Raw genomic sequence first — 17,061 nt, forward strand, 5'->3', positions numbered from 1 at the left:
CAGAGACCCCCTGAGACCCCCCAGAGACCCCCCTGAGACCCCCAGACTCTACAGAGACTCCCCAGAGACCCCCCAAAGCATCCAGAGACCCCCCAAGACCCCTCTGAGACCCCCAGATCCTACAGAGACCCCTCCAAAGCACCCAGAGACCCCCCCCGCCCCCCCAGAGATGCCCAGAACCCCCCCCCAAACCCCCCAGAGACCCTTCCCAGAGACCCCCAGACCCCCAGAGACCCCCCAGGACCCCCAGAGACCCCTTCCAGAGACTCCCTAAGACCCCCAGAGACCACCTAAGAACCCCAGAGACCCCCTGAGACCCCCCCAGAGACCCCCCTGAGACCCCCAGACTCTACAGAGACCCCCCAGAGACCCCCAAAGCACCCAGAGACCCCCCCAGAGACCCCCCAAGACCCCTCTGAGACCCCCGGATCCTACAGAGACCCTCCAAAGCACCCAGAGACCCCCCCTGCCCCCAAGAGATACCCCAGAACCCCCCCAGAGACCCCCCCAGGACCCCCAGAGACCCCCCAGAGACCGTTCCAGTGATCCCCCAGACCCCCTGAGGCCCCCCAGAGACCCCTTAAGGCCCTCCAAGACCCCCAGAGACCCCTCCCAGAGACCCCCCAAGACCCCTCTGAGACCCCCAGATCCTACAGAGACCCTCCAAAGCACCCAGAGACCCCCCCCTTCCCCCAAGAGATGCCCCAGAACCCCCCCAAGACCCCCCAGAGACCCTTCCCAGAGACACCCAGACCCCCAGAGACCCCCCAGGAGCCCCAGAGACCCCCCAGAGACCGTTCCAGTGATCCCCCAGACCCCCTGAGGCCCCCCAGAGACCCCTTAAGGCCCCCCAAGACCCCCAGAGACCCCTCCCAGAGACCCCTCCAGCCCCCCAGAGACCCCCCAAGACCCCCAAGAGACCCCCCCACAACTTACCTGCCCGTCTCAGCCCAGGCTGCCCGGAGGCGGTGGACGGGGCTGGACTGCAGGGCGGACACGATGGCGCACAGAGAGGAGAAGTTTCGCAGCAGGCGGCACTCCTGGGGACAGCGGGGCCGGCCGAGCGCTCAGCACAGTGCTCCGCACACGGTCAGGACCCAATCCACCCGGGGGAACGCGCGAGAGGACAGTCGGGCTCAAAGGGAGAGCCACTGGAGTTTACGGGCACGTGGATGACGTTGGGTGCGCTTAGTACAGTGCTCAAGTGTTCAGTAATAGACAATAATAATGATGGTCTTTGTTAGGCGCTCACTAGGTGCCAAGCACTGTTCTGAGCGCTGGGGGAGAGGCAAGGGGATCAGGTTGTCCCCCTGGGGGGCTCCCGGTCTTCATCCCCATTTGACAGATGAGGTCACTGAGGCCCAGAGAAGCGAGGCGGCTCGCCCAAAGTCACCCAGCTGACGGTCGGCGGGGCCGGGATTTGAACCCACGACCTCGCACTCCAAAGCCCGGGCTCTTTCCGCCGAGCCGCGCTGCTTCTCTATTATCATCCACCCCCAGCGTTTAGAACAGTGCTTGGCACCTAGTAAGCGCTTAACAGATGCCATCCTTACTTTATTATTCTTATTATCATCCACCGCGGCGCTTAGGACAGTGCTTGGCACCTAGTAAGCGCTTAACAGATGCCATCCTTACTTTATTATTCTTATTATCGCCCACCCCGGTGCTTAGAACAGAGCTCGGCACCTAGTAAGCGCTTAACAGATGCCATCCTTACTTTATTATTCTTATTATCGCCCACCCCGGCGCTTAGAACAGTGCTTGGCACCTAGTAAGCGCTTAACAGATGCCATCCTTACTTTATTATTCTTATTATCATCCACCCCGGCGCTTAGAACAGTGCTCGGCACCTAGTAAGCACTTAATAGATGCCATCCTCATTTTATTATTCTTATTATCATCCACCACAGCGCTTAGAACAGTGCTTGGAGCAAAGTAAATGCTTAACAGATGCCATCCTCATTTTATTATTCTTATTATCATCCAACCACAGTGCTTAGAACAGTGCTCGGCACCTAGTAAGCGCTTAACAGATGCCATCCTTACTTTATTATTCTTATTATCATCCACCCCGGCGCTTAGAACAGTGCTCGGCACCTAGTAAGCACTTAATAGATGCCATCCTCATTTTATTATTCTTATTATCATCCACCACAGCGCTTAGAACAGTGCTTGGAGCAAAGTAAATGCTTAACAGATGCCATCCTCATTTTATTATTCTTAGTATCATCCAACCACAGTGCTTAGAACAGTGCTCGGCACCTAGTAAGCGCTTAACAGATGCCATCCTTACTTTATTATTCTTATTATCATCCACCCCAGCGCTTAGAACAGTGCTCAGCACCTAGTAAGCGCTTAATAGATGCCATCCTCATTTTATTATTCTTATTATTGCCCACCCCAGCGCTTAGAACAGTGCTCGGCGCCTAGTAGGCGCTTAACAGATGCCATCCTTACTTTATTATTCTTATTATCGCCCACCCCGGCGCTTAGAACAGTGCTCGGCACCTAGTAAGCGCTTAACTGATGCCATCCTTACTTTATTATTCTTATTATCGCCCACCCCGGCGCTTAGAACAGTGCTCGGCACCTAGTAAGCGCTTAACTGATGCCATCCTTACTTTATTATTCTTATTATCATCCACCCCGGCGCTTAGAACAGTGCTCGGCACCTAGTAAGCGCTTAGCAGATGCCATCCTTACTTTATTATTCTTATTATCATCCACCCCAGCGCTTAGAACAGTGCTCAGCACCTAGTAAGCGCTTAACTGATGCCATCCTTACTTTATTATTCTTATTATCGCCCACCCCGGCGCTTAGAACAGTGCTCGGCACCTAGTAAGCGCTTAACAGATGCCATCCTTACTTTATTATTCTTATTATTGCCCACCCCGGCGCTTAGAACAGTGCTCGGCACCAAGTAAGCGCTTAACAGATGCCATCCTTACTTTATTATTCTTATTATCGCCCACCCCGGCGCTTAGAACAGTGCTCGGCACCTAGTAAGCGCTTAACAGATGCCATCCTTACTTTATTATTCTTATTTTATTATCATCCACCGCGGCGCTTAGAACAGTGCTCGGCACCTAGTAGGCGCTTAACAGATGCCATCCTTACTTTATTATTCTTATTATCATGCACCGCGGCGCTTAGAACAGTGCTCAACACCTAGTAGGCACTTAATAGATGCCATCCTTATTTTGTTATTGTTATTACCATTATTCTAATTATCATCCACCCCGGCACTTAGAACAGTGCTCGGCACAGAGTACGTGCTTAACAAATGCCATCCTCATTTTATTACTCTGATTATCATGCACCGCAACGCTTAGAACAGTGCTCGGCACCTAGTAAGCTATTAATAGATGCCATCTTTATTTTGTTATTGTTATTATCATCCCCCCCCGGCGCTTAGAACAGTGCTTGGCACCTAATAAGCGCTTAACAGTCTTCTAGACTGTGAGCCCGCTGTTGGGTAGGGACTGTCTCTCTATGTTGCCAACTTGGACTTCCCAAGCGCTTAGTCCAGTGCTCTGCACATAGTAAGCGCTCAATAAGTACGATTGATTGATGGATTGATTGATTGATTCATCCTCATTTTACAGATGCCCCCTGGTGGTCTGACTGAGTACTGAGCGCTTAGTACAGTGCTCTGCACACAGTAAGCGCTCAATAAATACGATTGATTGATTGATCGATTGATTCATCCTCATTTTATAGATGCCCCCTGGTGGTCTGACTGAGTACTAAGCGCTTAGTACAGTGTTCTGCACACAGTAAGCGCTCAATAAATACGATTGATTGATTGATTCATCCTCATTTTACAGATGCCCCCTGGTGGTCTGACTGAGTACTAAGCGCTTAGTACAGTGCTCTGCACACAGTAAGCGCTCAATAAATACGATGATTGATTGATTGAATGAATGAACGAATGAACAGACGCCATCCTTAGTATTACTGAGCGGCATACGAAGGGCCGACCCAACGGACGTTCTCCAGGCGGGTGTCGGTGGATCATCATCATCATCAATCGCATTTATTGAGCGCTTACTCTGCGCAGAGCGCTGTGCTAAGCGCTTGGGAAGTCCAAGTTGGTAACCTATAGAGACGGTCCCTACCCAACGGCGGGCTCACGGTCTCAAAGGGGGAGACGGAGAACCGAACCAAACACGCTAACGAAATAAAATGGATGGTGGTGGATGGGGGAGACGCCCCCGCCCTGGTGGTGGTCCCCCCCCCCCCCCGCCCCCAACCCCGCGGTGACCCCGGCTGACCTCGGCGACCCGGATCCACTTCTCGAGCAGGCGTGCCCTCTGGGGAGGCCTCAGGGGTCGCGGGGCGAGGCGGGCGGCGGGCGGGGGGCCCCCGGTGACGCCCAGTACAGAGCTCACCACGGCCCCCGCCACCCGGTTGAACTGGGCCACGGTGGCGCGGACCGACGGGCACAGGTGCGAGTGGCCCGGCCGGGCCCGCTGACTCCACAGGCCGCCCAGGCACTGCCAGGGCACCACCGACAGGAACAGCTCCTGCCCGGGGCGGGGGGGGGGACACACACACGACAACACACAACACACACAGAGATGGGGTGGGGGGCGCTTACTACAACGCCCCGCACTCGAGGAAGGCGCTCAATACAGCCGAGCCCAACCCCGTCGCGGTTAGGGACCGTCCCTACTTGCCGATGGACCGGACTTTCCGAGCGCTCAGTCCGGTGCTCTGCGTTCAACAACCAAGAATGGGCGCTTCATCAATCAATCAATCAATCAATCAATCGTACTTATTGAGCGCTTCCGGTGTGCGGAGCACTGGACTGAGCGCTTGGGAACACCTAGAGACGGCCCCTGCCCAACGGCGGGCTCACGGTCTACAAGGGGGGGACGGAGAACGAAGCCAAACTTGCTGACAAAATAAAATAGATAGGGACAAGTAAAATAAATAAATACTTTTATTGATTGATTGATTGAGGGATTGAACGGATGAATAGGCCAGGACCGTCTCTGTTGCCGACTTGTACTTCCCAAGCGCTTAGTCCAGTGCTCTGCGCCCAGGAAGCGTTCGACAACTATGAAGAGGCGCTTCCTAGATGCCATTATTATTATTCAAGCGCTTAGCACAGCGCTCGGCGCTCAATCAATACGACTGATGGATGACCGGCTGACCGACTGGATGGATGGGCAGGGATTGTCTCTCTTTTTGTCGCCCAATTGCACTTTGCAAGCGCTCAGTGCAGTGCTCTGCACACGGGCAGCGCTCCAGACAGACGAATGAATGAATGAATGAATGAATGAATAGGCCTCAGCGCTCCAGACCTACGAATGAATGAATGAATGAATGAATGAATAGGCCTCAGCGCTCCAGACCTACAAATGAATGAATGAATGAATGAATGAATAGGCCTCAGCGCTCCGGACCTACGAATGAATGAATGAATGAATAGGCCAGGATTGACTCTGTTGCCGATTTGTCCTTCCCAAGCGCTTAGTAGAGTGCTCTGCACACAGTAAGTGCTCAATAAATACAATTGAATGAATGAATGAATGAATGAATAGGCCAGGATTGTCTCTGTTGCCGATTTGTCCTTCCCAAGCGCTTAGTCCAGTGCTCTGCACACAGTAAGCGCTCAATAAATACCATTGAATGAATGAATGAATGAATAGGCCAGGATCATCTCTGTTGCCGATTTGTACTTCCCAGGCGCTTAGTACAGTGCTCTGCACACAGTAAGCGCTCAATGATTACGAATGAATGAATGAATGAATTAAGGGATGGGCAGGGATTGTCTCTGTTGCCAACTTGTACTTCCCAAGCGCTTAGTACAGTGCTCTGCACACAGTAAGCACTCAAATACGATAGAATGAATGAATGAATGGGCCAGGATTATCTCCGTTGCTGATTTGTACTTCCCAAGCGCTCAGTCCAGTGCTCTGCACACAGTAAGCGCTCAATAAATACGAATGAATGAATGAATGAATAGGCCTGGATCGTCTCTGTTGCCGATTTGTACTTCCCAAGCGCTTAGCCCAGTGCTCTGCACACAGTAAGCGCTCAATAAATACGATTGAATGAATGATTGAATGAATGAATGAATGAATGAATGAATGAATGGATAGGCCAGGATCGTCTCTGTTGCCAATTTGTACTTCTCAGCGCTTAGTCCAGTGCTCTGCACACAGTAAGCACTCAATAAATACGATTGAATGAATGATTGAATGATTGAATGAATGAATGAATGGATAGGCCAGGATTATCTCTGTTGCTGATTTGTACTTCCCAAGCGCTCAGTCCAGTGCTCTGCACACAGTAAGCGCTCAATAAATACGACTGAATGAATGAATGGATAGGCCAGGATCGTCTCTGTTGCCAATTTGTCCTTCCCAAGCGCTTAGTCCAGCGCTCTGCACACAGTAAGCGCTCAATAAATACGATTGAATGAATGAATGAATGAATAAATTGGATTGAATGAATGAATAGGCCAAGATTGTCTCTGTTGCCGATTTGTACTTCCCAAGCGCTTAGTCCAGTGCTCTGCACACAGTAAGCGCTCAATAAATACGACTGAATGAATGAATGGATAGGCCAGGATCGTCTCTGTTGCCAATTTGTCCTTCCCAAGCGCTTAGTCCAGCGCTCTGCACACAGTAAGCGCTCAATAAATACGATTGAATGAATGAATGAATGAATAAATTGGAGTGAATGAATGAATAGGCCAAGATTGTCTCTGTTGCCGATTTGTACTTCCCAAGCGCTTAGTCCAGTGCTCTGCACACAGTATGCACTCAATAAATACGATTGAATGAATGAATGAATGAATGGATAGGCCAGGATCATCTCTATATGTTGCCGATTTGTCCTTCCCAAGCGCTTAGTCCAGTGCTCTGCACACAGTAAGCGCTCAATAAATACGATTGAATGAATGAATGCCATTATGATGATGATGATGATGATGATGATGATTCGGGCGGGGGCGGAGGGGGGGGGTCCTCACCGCGTCCATCAGGGTCAGCTGCCGGGCCACGTGGTCGGCGAGGAAGATGAGGACGTCGGTGGGGTCGCTGGGGGGGGCCGGGGGCCGGGGGTCGGGGGTCGGGGGTCACGGGGCGGCCCCCGCCCAGGGCCCGCAGGTCCCGGAGGAGGCGGGCGCCCCCGGCCCCCTCCCGCAGGAAGCCCTCCAGTCTCTCCCGCTGCCCGGCCACGTCCGGCCCGAAGTCCTCCGGGTGGGCGGCCATCCAGGAGCCCACCACCGACAGGGCCGCCCTGCGGGGTGGGGTGGGGGGGATGGACGGTGGACCCGCGCTAAGCGCTGAGCGCGACGCCTCGCACCCGGCACCACCCAACGCCCGCCATCGACCCCCGGCCCACATCCTCCCCCTGGCCTGGAATGCCCCCAATCCCTCTGCCCCTCCGCCAAGCTAGCTCTCTTCCTCCCTTCAAGGCCCTGCTGAGAGCTCACCTCCTCCAGGAGGCCTTCCCACACTGAGCCCCTTCCTTCCTCTCCCCCTCGTCCCCCCCTCCATCCCCCCTTTCTTACCTCCTTCCCTTCCCCACAGCACCTGGATATATGTATATATGTTTGTACAGATTTATTACTCTATTTATTTATTTTACTGGTCCATATCTATTCTATTTATTTTATTTTGTTAGTATGTTTGGTTTTGTTTTCTGTCTCCCCCCTTTTAGACTGTGAGCCCACTGTTGGGTAGGGACTGTCTCTATATGATGCCAACTTGTACTTCCCAAGCACTTAGTCCAGTGCTATGCACACAGTAAGCGCTCAATAAATACGATTGATGATGATGATGATGATGATCGACCCCCAGCCCACATCCTCCCCCGGGCCCGGAATGCCCCCAATCCCTCTGCCCATCCGCCAAGCTCGCTCTCTTCCTCCCTTCAAGGCCCTGCTGAGAGCTCACCTCCTCCAGGAGCCCTTCCCACACTCAGCCCCTTCCTTCCTCTCCCCCTCGTCCCCCTCTCCATCCCCCCACATCTTACCTCCTTCCCTTCCCCACAGCACCTGTATATATGTATATATGTTTGTACATATTTTTTTACTCTATTTATTTATTTAATTTATTTCTACATATCTATTCTATTTATTTTATTTTGTTAGTACGTTTGGTTTTGTTCTCCGTCCCCCCGCCCTTTTAGACTGTGAGCCCACTGTTGGGTAGGGACCGTCTCTAGATGTTGCCGACTTGTACTTCCCAAGTGCTTAGCACAGTGCTCTGCACATAGTAAGCGCTCAATAAATACGATTGATGATGATGATGATATATTTGTACATATTTATTACTCTATTTATTTTCCTTGTACCTATCTATTCTCTTTATTTTATTTTGTTAGTATGTTTGGTTTCGTTCTCCGTCTCCCCCCTTTTAGACTGTGAGCCCACTGTTGGGTAGGGACTGTCTCTAGATGTTGCCAACGTGTACTTCCCAAGCGCTTAGTACAGTGCTCTGCACATAGTAAGCGCTCAATAAATACGATTGATGATGATGATGATATATTTGTACATATTTATTACTCTATTTTCCTTGTACCTATCTATTCTCTTTATTTTATTTTGTTGGTATGTTTGGTTTTGTTCTCTGTCTCCCCCTTTTAGACTGTGAGCCCGCTGTTGGCTTAGTACAGTAAAGACACAGTAAGTAAATACTTACTGTAATTTACACTGTGAATATACAGTAAGTAAAGCGCTTAGTACAGTGCTCTGCACATAGTAAGCGCTCAATAAATACGTTGATGATGTTGGGTAGGGACTGTCTCTAGATGTTGCCAATTTGTACTTCCCAAGCGCTTAGTCCAGTGCTCTGCACACAGGAAGCGCTCAATAAATACGATTGATGATGATGATGATGATGATCCAGGCCTGCGGGCGCCGGGTCGGGCGGAGCAGTGTACTGAACGCTCGGGAGAGCGCGGTACCTTCAATCACTCGGTCGTACTTATTGGGCACCTACCGTGTGCGGAGCACGGGACTGAGTGCTTGAATACTTTTAGACTGTGAGCCCCTTTTAGACTGTGAGCCCACTGCTGGGTAGGGACTGTCTCTATATGTTGCCAATTTGTACTTCCCAAGCGCTTAGTACAGTGCTCTGCACACAGGAAGCGCTCAATAAATACGATTGATTGATTGATTGATTTTGTTCTCTGTCTGCCCCTTCTAGACCGTGAGCCCGCTGTTGGGTAGGGACCGTCTCTAGATGTTGCCGACTTGTACTTCCCAAGCGCTTAGTACAGTGCTCTGCACACAGTAAGCGCTCCATAAATACGATTGAATGAATGAATGAATGAATGTACAGATTTATTACTCTATTTATTTTACTTGTACATGTTGACTATTCTATTTATTTTGTTAGTATGTTTGGTTTTGTTCTCTGTCTCCCCCTTCTAGACCATGAGCCCGCTGTTGGGTAGGGACCGTCTCTATATGTTGCCGACTTGTACTTCCCAAGCGCTTAGTACAGTGCTCTGCACCCAGTACGTGCTCAATAAATACGATTGATTGATTGATTGATTGATTTTGTTGTCTGTCTGCCCCTTCTCGACCATGAGCCCGCTGTCGGGTAGGGACCGTCTCTATATGTCGCCGACTTGGACTTCCCGAGCGCTTAGTCCAGTGCTCTGCACACAGTAAGCGCTCAATAAATACGATTGAATGAATGAATGAATGAATGAATGTGCAGATTTATTACTTTATTTATTTTACTTGTGCATATTGACTATTCTATTTATTTTATTTTGTTAATATGTTTTGTTTTGTCCTCTGTCTCCCCCTTCTAGACCGTGAGCCCGCTGGTTGGGTAGGGACTGTCTCTATATGCTGCCAACTTGTCCTTCCCAAGCGCTTAGTCCAATGCTCTGCACACAGTAAGCGCTCAATAAATACAATTGAATGAATGAATGAATGAATGAATGTACAGATTTATTACTCTATTTTACTTGTACATATTGACTATTCTATTTATTTTATTTTGTTAATATGTTTTGTTTTGTCCTCTGTCTCCCCCTTCTAGCCTGTGAGCCCGCTGTCGGGTAGGGACCGTCTCTATATGTTGCCGACTTGTACTTCCCTAGCGCTTAGTACAGTGCTCTGCACCCAGTAAGTGCTCAATAAATACGATTGATTGATTGATTGATTGATTTTGTTGTCTGTCTGCCCCTTCTCGACCATGAGCCCGCTGTCGGGTAGGGACCGTCTCTATATGTCGCCGACTTGGACTTCCCGAGCGCTTAGTACAGTGCTCTGCACACAGTAAGCGCTCCATAAATACGATTGAATGAATGAACGAATGAATGAATGTACAGATTTATTACTCTATTTATTTTACTTGTACATGTTGACTATTCTATTTATTTTATTTTGTTAATATGTTTTGTTTTGTCGTCCGTCTCCCCCTTCTTGACCGTGAGCCCGCTGTTGGGTAGGGACCGCCTCTAGATGTTGTCGACTTGGACTTCCCAGGCGCTTAGTACAGCGCTCTGCACACAGTAAGTGTTCAGTAAATACGATTGAATGAATGAATGAATGAATGAATGAGAGTCCAATACAACACTAAGCACTCCCGTTCCCCGCCCACCGTGAGCTCAGTCTAGAGGGGGAGGGAAGGCAGCGAGGTCAAGGGGTCGGAGCTCAGTTGTCAAGCGGGGTCAAGGGTCAAGGGTGGCTTTAATCCCGGGGCCTGGGAATCAGAAGGAGCTGGGTTCTAATCCTATCACTGTTATTATTATTATTATCGTCAGCTGTGTGACTTTGGGCAAGTCACTTTTAACTTCTCTGTGCCTCAGTTCCCTCACCTGGAAAATGGGGATGAAGACTGCGGGCCCCACGTGGGACAATCTGATAATCTTGTAAACTCCCCAGCGCTTACAACAGTGCTTTGCACGTGGTAAGCGTTTAATAAATGCCATCATTGTTATTATTATTATTACCAAATGCCAATATTAATCAGTCACATTAGGGCGACGAAGGGTTCCTCACCTCCTGGTGGCCTCCAGCTCCTCCCTGGGGCCCAACTCCGCGGCGTCCACCCTGAGGGGGGGAGGAGGGGAGAGAGTGGGTGGTCGCCCCCCGGGACCCCTGCCCGCCCCTGGCCTCCCCCGCACACGACCTGTCCAGGAGCAGCTCCAAGATGGCCTCGGGGGTGGCGAAGGCCCGGTGGGTGCCCAGGAACGTGGCGGCGAAGGTCCCGTCGCCGGCCCCCGGCGTCCGGGCGTCCAGCAGGAGGTGCCCCACCAGGGCGGCCAACGTCCCCCCCCGCAGCCGGCGGGTCAGGCGAGGCGGGGGCACCGGGGCCTGCAGGGGGTCAGAGGGATGGGGGTCAGCGGGGGCGGTCACCGCCTTCCCAGAATCCTACGGGAGGAGATGGGGTAACCAGCTTCCCAGAATCCTTTGGGAGACGGGGTGGGCACCTTCCCAGAATCCTACGGGAGGAGATGGGGCCACCGGCTTCCCAGAATCCTCTGGGAGATGGGGTGGGCGCCTTCCCAGAATCCTCCGGGAGAAGATGGGGTCACCAGCTTCCCAGAATCCTCTGGGTGATGGGCTGGGCACCTCCCCAGAATCCTCTGCGGGGAGATGGGGTGGGCACCTTCCCAGAATCCTCCGGGGGGAGATGGGGTGGGCACCTTCCCAGAATCCTCCGGGAGAAGGTGAGGCCACCACCTTCCCAGAATCCTCCGGGGGGAGGTGGGGTGGACACCTTCCCAGAATCCTCCGGGAGAAGATAGGGTCAGCAGCTTCCCAGAATCCTCTGGGAGATGGGGAGGGCACCTTCCCAGAATCCTCTGGGAGATGGGGTGGGCATCTTCCCAGAATCCTCCAGGAGAAGATGGGGCCACCGCCCTCCCAGAATCCTCCAGGAGAAGATGGGGTGGGCACTTTCCCAGAATCCTCTGGGAGAGGATGGGGTCACCAGCTTCCCAGAATCCTCTAGGAGATGGGGTGGGCGCCTTCCCAGAATCCTCTGGGAGAAGATGGGGGTCACCAGCTTCCCAGAATCCTCTGGGGGGAGATGGGGTGGGCACCTTCCCAGAATCCTCCTGGAGAAGATGGGGTCACCAGCTTCCCAGAATCCTCTGGGAGATGGGGTGTGGGCGCCTTCCCAGAATCCTCTGGGAGATGATGGGGCCACCACCCTCCCAGAGTCCTCCGGGAGAAGATGAGGTCACCAGCTTCCCAGAATCCGCTGGGTGATGATGGGGTGGGCACCTTCCCAGAATCCTCCTGGAGAAGATGGGGCCACCACCCTCCCAGAATCCTCCGGGAGAAGATGGGGTCACCAGCTTCCCAGAATCCTCTGGGAGATGGGGTGGGCGCCTTCCCAGAATCCTCCGGGAGAAGATGGGACCACCACCTTCCCAGAATCCTCCAAGAGACGATGGGGCCACCACCCTCCCAGAATCCTCTGGGAGGAGATGGGGTCACCAGCTTCCCAGAATCCTCTGGGTGATGGGGTGGGCACCTTCCCAGAATCCTCTGGGAGATGGGGTGGGCGCCTTCCCAGAATCCTCTGGGAAAAGTTGGGGCCACCACCTTCCCAGAATCCCCTGGGCGAGACTGTGAGCCCGTCGTGGGGTCGGGACCGGCTCTATCTGTGGCCAAATTATATTTTCCAAGCGCTCAGTACAGCGCTCTGCGCACAGTCAGTGCTCAATCAATACGACTGGCTGAATGAATGAATGAATGAATGAATTAATGAATGAGAAGATGGGGCCACCACCTTCCCAGAATCCCCTGGGCGAGACCGTGAGCCCGTCGTGGGGTCGGGACCGGCTCTATCTGTGGCCAAATTATATTTTCCAAGCGCTCAGTACAGCGTTCTGCACACAGTCAGCGCTCAATCAATACGACTGACTGACTGAATAAATGAATGAATGAATGAATGAATGAATGAGAAGATGGGGCCACCACCTTCCCAGAATCCCCTGGGCGAGACCGTGAGCCCGTCGTGGGGTCGGGACCGCCTCTACCTGTGGCCAAATTACATTTTCCAAGCGCTCAGTACAGCGCTCTGCACACAGTCAGCGCTCAATCGATACGACAATGAATGAATGAATGAATGAGAAGATGGGTCGACCACCTTCCCAGAATCCTCCGGGAGAAGATGGGGCCACCACCTTCCCAGAATCCCCTGGGCGAGACCGTGAGCCCGTCGTGGGGTCGGGACCGGCTCTATCTGTGGCCAAATTACATTTTCCAAGCGCTCAGTACAGCGCTCTGCGCACAGTCAGCGCTCAATCAATATGACTGAATGAATGAATGAATGAATGAATGAGAAGATGGGGCCACCACCTTCCCAGAATCCTCCGGGAGAAGATGGGGCCACCGCCTTCCCAGAATCCCCGGGGCGAGACCGTGAGCCCGTCGTGGGGTCGGGACCGGCTCTATCTGTGGCCAAATTATATTTTCCAAGCGCTCAGTACAGCGTTCTGCACACAGTCAGCGCTCAATCAATACGACTGACTGACTGAATAAATGAATGAATGAATGAATGAATGAGAAGATGGGGCCACCACCTTCCCAGAATCCCCTGGGCGAGACCGTGAGCCCGTCGTGGGGTCGAGACCGGCTCTACCTGTGGCCAAATTACATTTTCCAAGCGCTCAGTCCAGCGCTCTGCGCACAGTCAGCGCTCAATCAATACGACAATGAATGAATGAATGAATGAGAAGATGGGTCGACCACCTTCCCAGAATCCTCCGGGAGAAGATGGGGCCACCGGCTTCCCAGAATCCTCCGGGGGAGGCCTTTGGCCGCCCTCAGGGAGTTGGGGGGGGGCGTCCAAACCACTCCCCCGGGGTGGGGGAAGCCCGGGCCCGGGGTCAGAGGTCAAAGTCTCACCTTGGGGTCGAGGGGTCGGTACTGGCGGGTGACCACGGCGAACAGGGCCCCGTCTTCCTCTTCCTCCCGCGCGCTGGCCGCGGCCTGGGGGGGGGGTCGGGGGAGGTCGGGGGGGACCCCCTAATCCCCCCCGGCCCCCCCAGACCCCCCAGACCCACTTCCGGCCCCCCCAAGGCCCACTTCCGGTCCCCCCGCCCCCCGCCTCACCTGGGGGAGCGGGAGGTACCACTGAGTCCGGGGGCCGGCCGGGGCCCCCGCGTCCCCCCCCCGGGGGGTCCAGGCAGCCCCCCCCCAGCCTCCTCAGCGCCCGGGGGAGGCGGGGCGGGCGCGGAGGCAGGGGAGTGGGGGCCGTGACCCTTGACCCCGCCGCCCCCCGACGGGCGAAGGGGGCGCCCAGGGGGGACGGGGGGCGGCGGGGGCCTCGCGGGGGCCTCGGTTGGTCCCGGGGGCGTCCCCCCCAGCCCCCAGGACGACCCCCACCCCCACGGGCGACCCCCAGGCGCCCCTCCTGGCCCCCGGCCTAGGCCCGACCCGGGGCCTGCTGGGGAACAGGAAGGCCGAGAGGGAAGCGAGTGCGAATGGCGGGGTTGGGGGGGGCGGCTGGGGGGTGGGGGAGACCAGGGGAGCCTCCCGCGGCCCCTCCCCCGAAAAACCGGCCCGGCCGGTCACCCCACCCCACCCCCCACCCCCCCAGTACCCAGCATCCTCCGCTCCCCGAGCTCCCCGCCGCCTTCTCCCCAAGGGGACCCCCTCCCTCTGGGCCCTGTCCCCCCCAAGAACCCCCCAGACCCGCCCCCCCCAAAACCCTGTCTCCCCAAGACCCCTGTCCTGTCCCCCCAAAACCTGTCCCTCCAAGCCCCCTCCCCTATCCATCCCCCCCAAACCCTGTCCCCCCCCAGCCCTGCCTCCCCTCTAGACCCCTCCCAAGCCCCCTCCCCCCAACTCTTTCTCCCCCAGCCCCCTCCCCCCCAAACCCGTCCCCCCAACCCTGTCCCCCCCAGTCCCCTCCTCTCTCCCCAAGCCCCCTCCCTCAATCGATCCCCCCTAAAAACCCTGTCCCCTAAACCTGTCTCCCCCCAAACCCTCCCCCAACCCTCTCTCCCCAAGCCCCTTCCCCCCAAAAATCCTGTCCCCTCCAACCCTTTCTCCCCCAGGCCCCTCCCCCCAAAACCCTGTCCCCCAACCCTGTCTCCCCCCAAGACCCTTCCCCTCCCCAGGCCCTCCCCCAAACCTGTCTCCCCAAGCCCCCCCCTCCCTCCACAAGCCCCCCCCATCTATCCCCCCAAGCCCCTGCCCCTCCCCAAGCCCCTTCCCCCCCAAACCCCTGTCCCCCCAACCCCGTCTCCCCCCAAGACCCTTCCCCTCCCCAGACCGTCCCCCCAAACCCTGTTCCCCCCAGCCCTGCCTCCCGCCAAGCCCCCTCCCCCCAACCCTTTCTCCCCAGGCCCCCTCTCCCCCCAAACCTGTCTCCCCCCAAGACCCTTCCCCTCCCCAGACCCTCCCCCAACCCTGTCTCCCCAAGCCCCCTCCTCCCTCCCCAGGCCCCCTCCCCCCCAAAACCGTGTCCCCCCAAAACCCTGTCCCCCCAACCCTGTCTCCCCAAGCCCCCCCCTCCCTCCCCAAGCCCCCTCCCCCCCAAAACCCTATCCCTCCCCAGCCCTGCCTCCCCCCTAGACCCCCCCACCCCAAAGCCACCTGGTCTCCATGGAGACAGGCCCCTCCCCAGGCCTCACCTGCTGCTCCTCCTCCTCCTCCTCCTCCTCCTCCTGTTCCTCCTCCTCCTCCTGCTGATGCCGGGTCCCCTCGGGGTCCCGGGTCCGGAAGGCGCTCAGTACGACGCCCCCCGGGCCGGGCCCGTCCAGGAGGAGGCGCAGGGGCCTGGGCAGCATCCCCGCCCGGGGCCGGGGGTCACCCACGAACCCCGGGAACGGCGGGGAGGAGGGAGGGGAGGACGGGGGGAGGGGGGGGGAGGCCCCCAAGGAGGAAGGAAACCGGTGGTCAGCCTACGGCCCCGCCCGGACAACTGGGTCCCCACCCCGCGTTATAGGAGGGAGGACCGAGGACGGGCCCCGGGTTCCCCCCTCCGGCCGCCAGGGGGCGCACCGCGGGCCCCACCCGCTCCGTCGGCGGGGGGCGATCCAACCTCCGGGTTTTCCGGGGCAGGAAGAGGCTCCTGCTGTCGTCCGCGCTCCGGGTTTTCCCGGTGACCGGGGGGTGGGGAGCCCGCATCCGCGTTCCAGTTCCGGGTTTTCCGGGGCAGGAAGAGTCCGCATCCGGATCCGCGCTCCGGGTTTTCCGGGGCGGGAAGAGTCCGCATCCGGATCCGCGCTCCGGGTTTTCCGGGGCGGGAAGAGTCCGCATCCGGGACCGCGTTCCGGGTTTTCCTGGGCAGGAAGAGTCCGCATCCGAATGCGCGCTCCGGGTTTTCCGGGGCAGGAAGAGTCCGCATCCGGATCCGAGCTCCGGGTTTTCCGGGGCAGGAAGAGTCCGCCTCCGGAACCCAGTTCCGGGTTTTCCGGGGCAGGAAGAGTCCTCATCTGGATCCTAGTTCCGGGTTTTCCGGGGCAGGAAACGTCCGCATCCAGATCCGCGCTCCGGGTTTTCCGGGGCAGGAAGAGTCCGCATCCCAATCCGCGCTCCGGGTTTTCCCGGTGACTGTGGGGGCTCCCAACGGCTCCGCGCTCCGGGTTTTAATAATAATCAATCAATCGTATCTATTGAGCGCTTACTATGTGCAGAGCACTGTACTAAGCGCTTGGGAAGTACAAATTGGCATCACATAGAGACAGTCCCTACCCAACAGTGGGCTCACAGTCTAAAAGTCACAGTCTAATGTTATATATAACATTATTATATATAATATATCATTATATATCACCGTAAATTATATATAATTATATCATTATATGATATTATATAAATAACATATTTATTTGTATGCAAATATAAATTATATTATTATTATTATACAATATAATTATATTATTATATATTATATTATAATTTCCCCGGTGATCGGAAGAGGTGGGCAGGAAGAGTCCGCATCCCGATCCGCGCTCCGGGTTTTCCGGGGCAGGGAGAGTCCGCATCTGGATCCGCACTCCGGGCTTTAATAATAACATTATTATTACTATAATAATATTATATTAGTATTAAGCACATCAAGTATATATCATATAATTGATTATAAACGATTGATTATCGTAATTGCTTATAT

General features: G+C 55.0%; 1 protein-coding gene across 1 annotated transcript in view; it reads right to left on the minus strand.

Annotated features, from left to right (window-relative positions):
* The window catches only part of RGL2 (ral guanine nucleotide dissociation stimulator like 2), a 32,165-nt gene extending 16,430 nt beyond the window's left edge, over positions 1–15,735 (minus strand). The window contains 8 exon segments of the mRNA XM_038742243.1: positions 937–1,040; positions 4,276–4,527; positions 6,987–7,062; positions 7,064–7,255; positions 10,983–11,033; positions 11,113–11,297; positions 13,845–13,917; positions 15,573–15,735. Of these exon segments, the coding sequence (XP_038598171.1) occupies positions 937–1,040; positions 4,276–4,527; positions 6,987–7,062; positions 7,064–7,255; positions 10,983–11,033; positions 11,113–11,297; positions 13,845–13,917; positions 15,573–15,733 (1,094 nt within the window). The 5' untranslated portion in view covers positions 15,734–15,735.
* Positions 15,736–17,061: the final 1,326 nt, after the last annotated feature.

This window comes from Tachyglossus aculeatus, unplaced genomic scaffold, assembly GCF_015852505.1.
Source record: "Tachyglossus aculeatus isolate mTacAcu1 unplaced genomic scaffold, mTacAcu1.pri scaffold_101_arrow_ctg1, whole genome shotgun sequence".
NCBI classification, from domain to species: domain Eukaryota; kingdom Metazoa; phylum Chordata; class Mammalia; order Monotremata; family Tachyglossidae; genus Tachyglossus; species Tachyglossus aculeatus.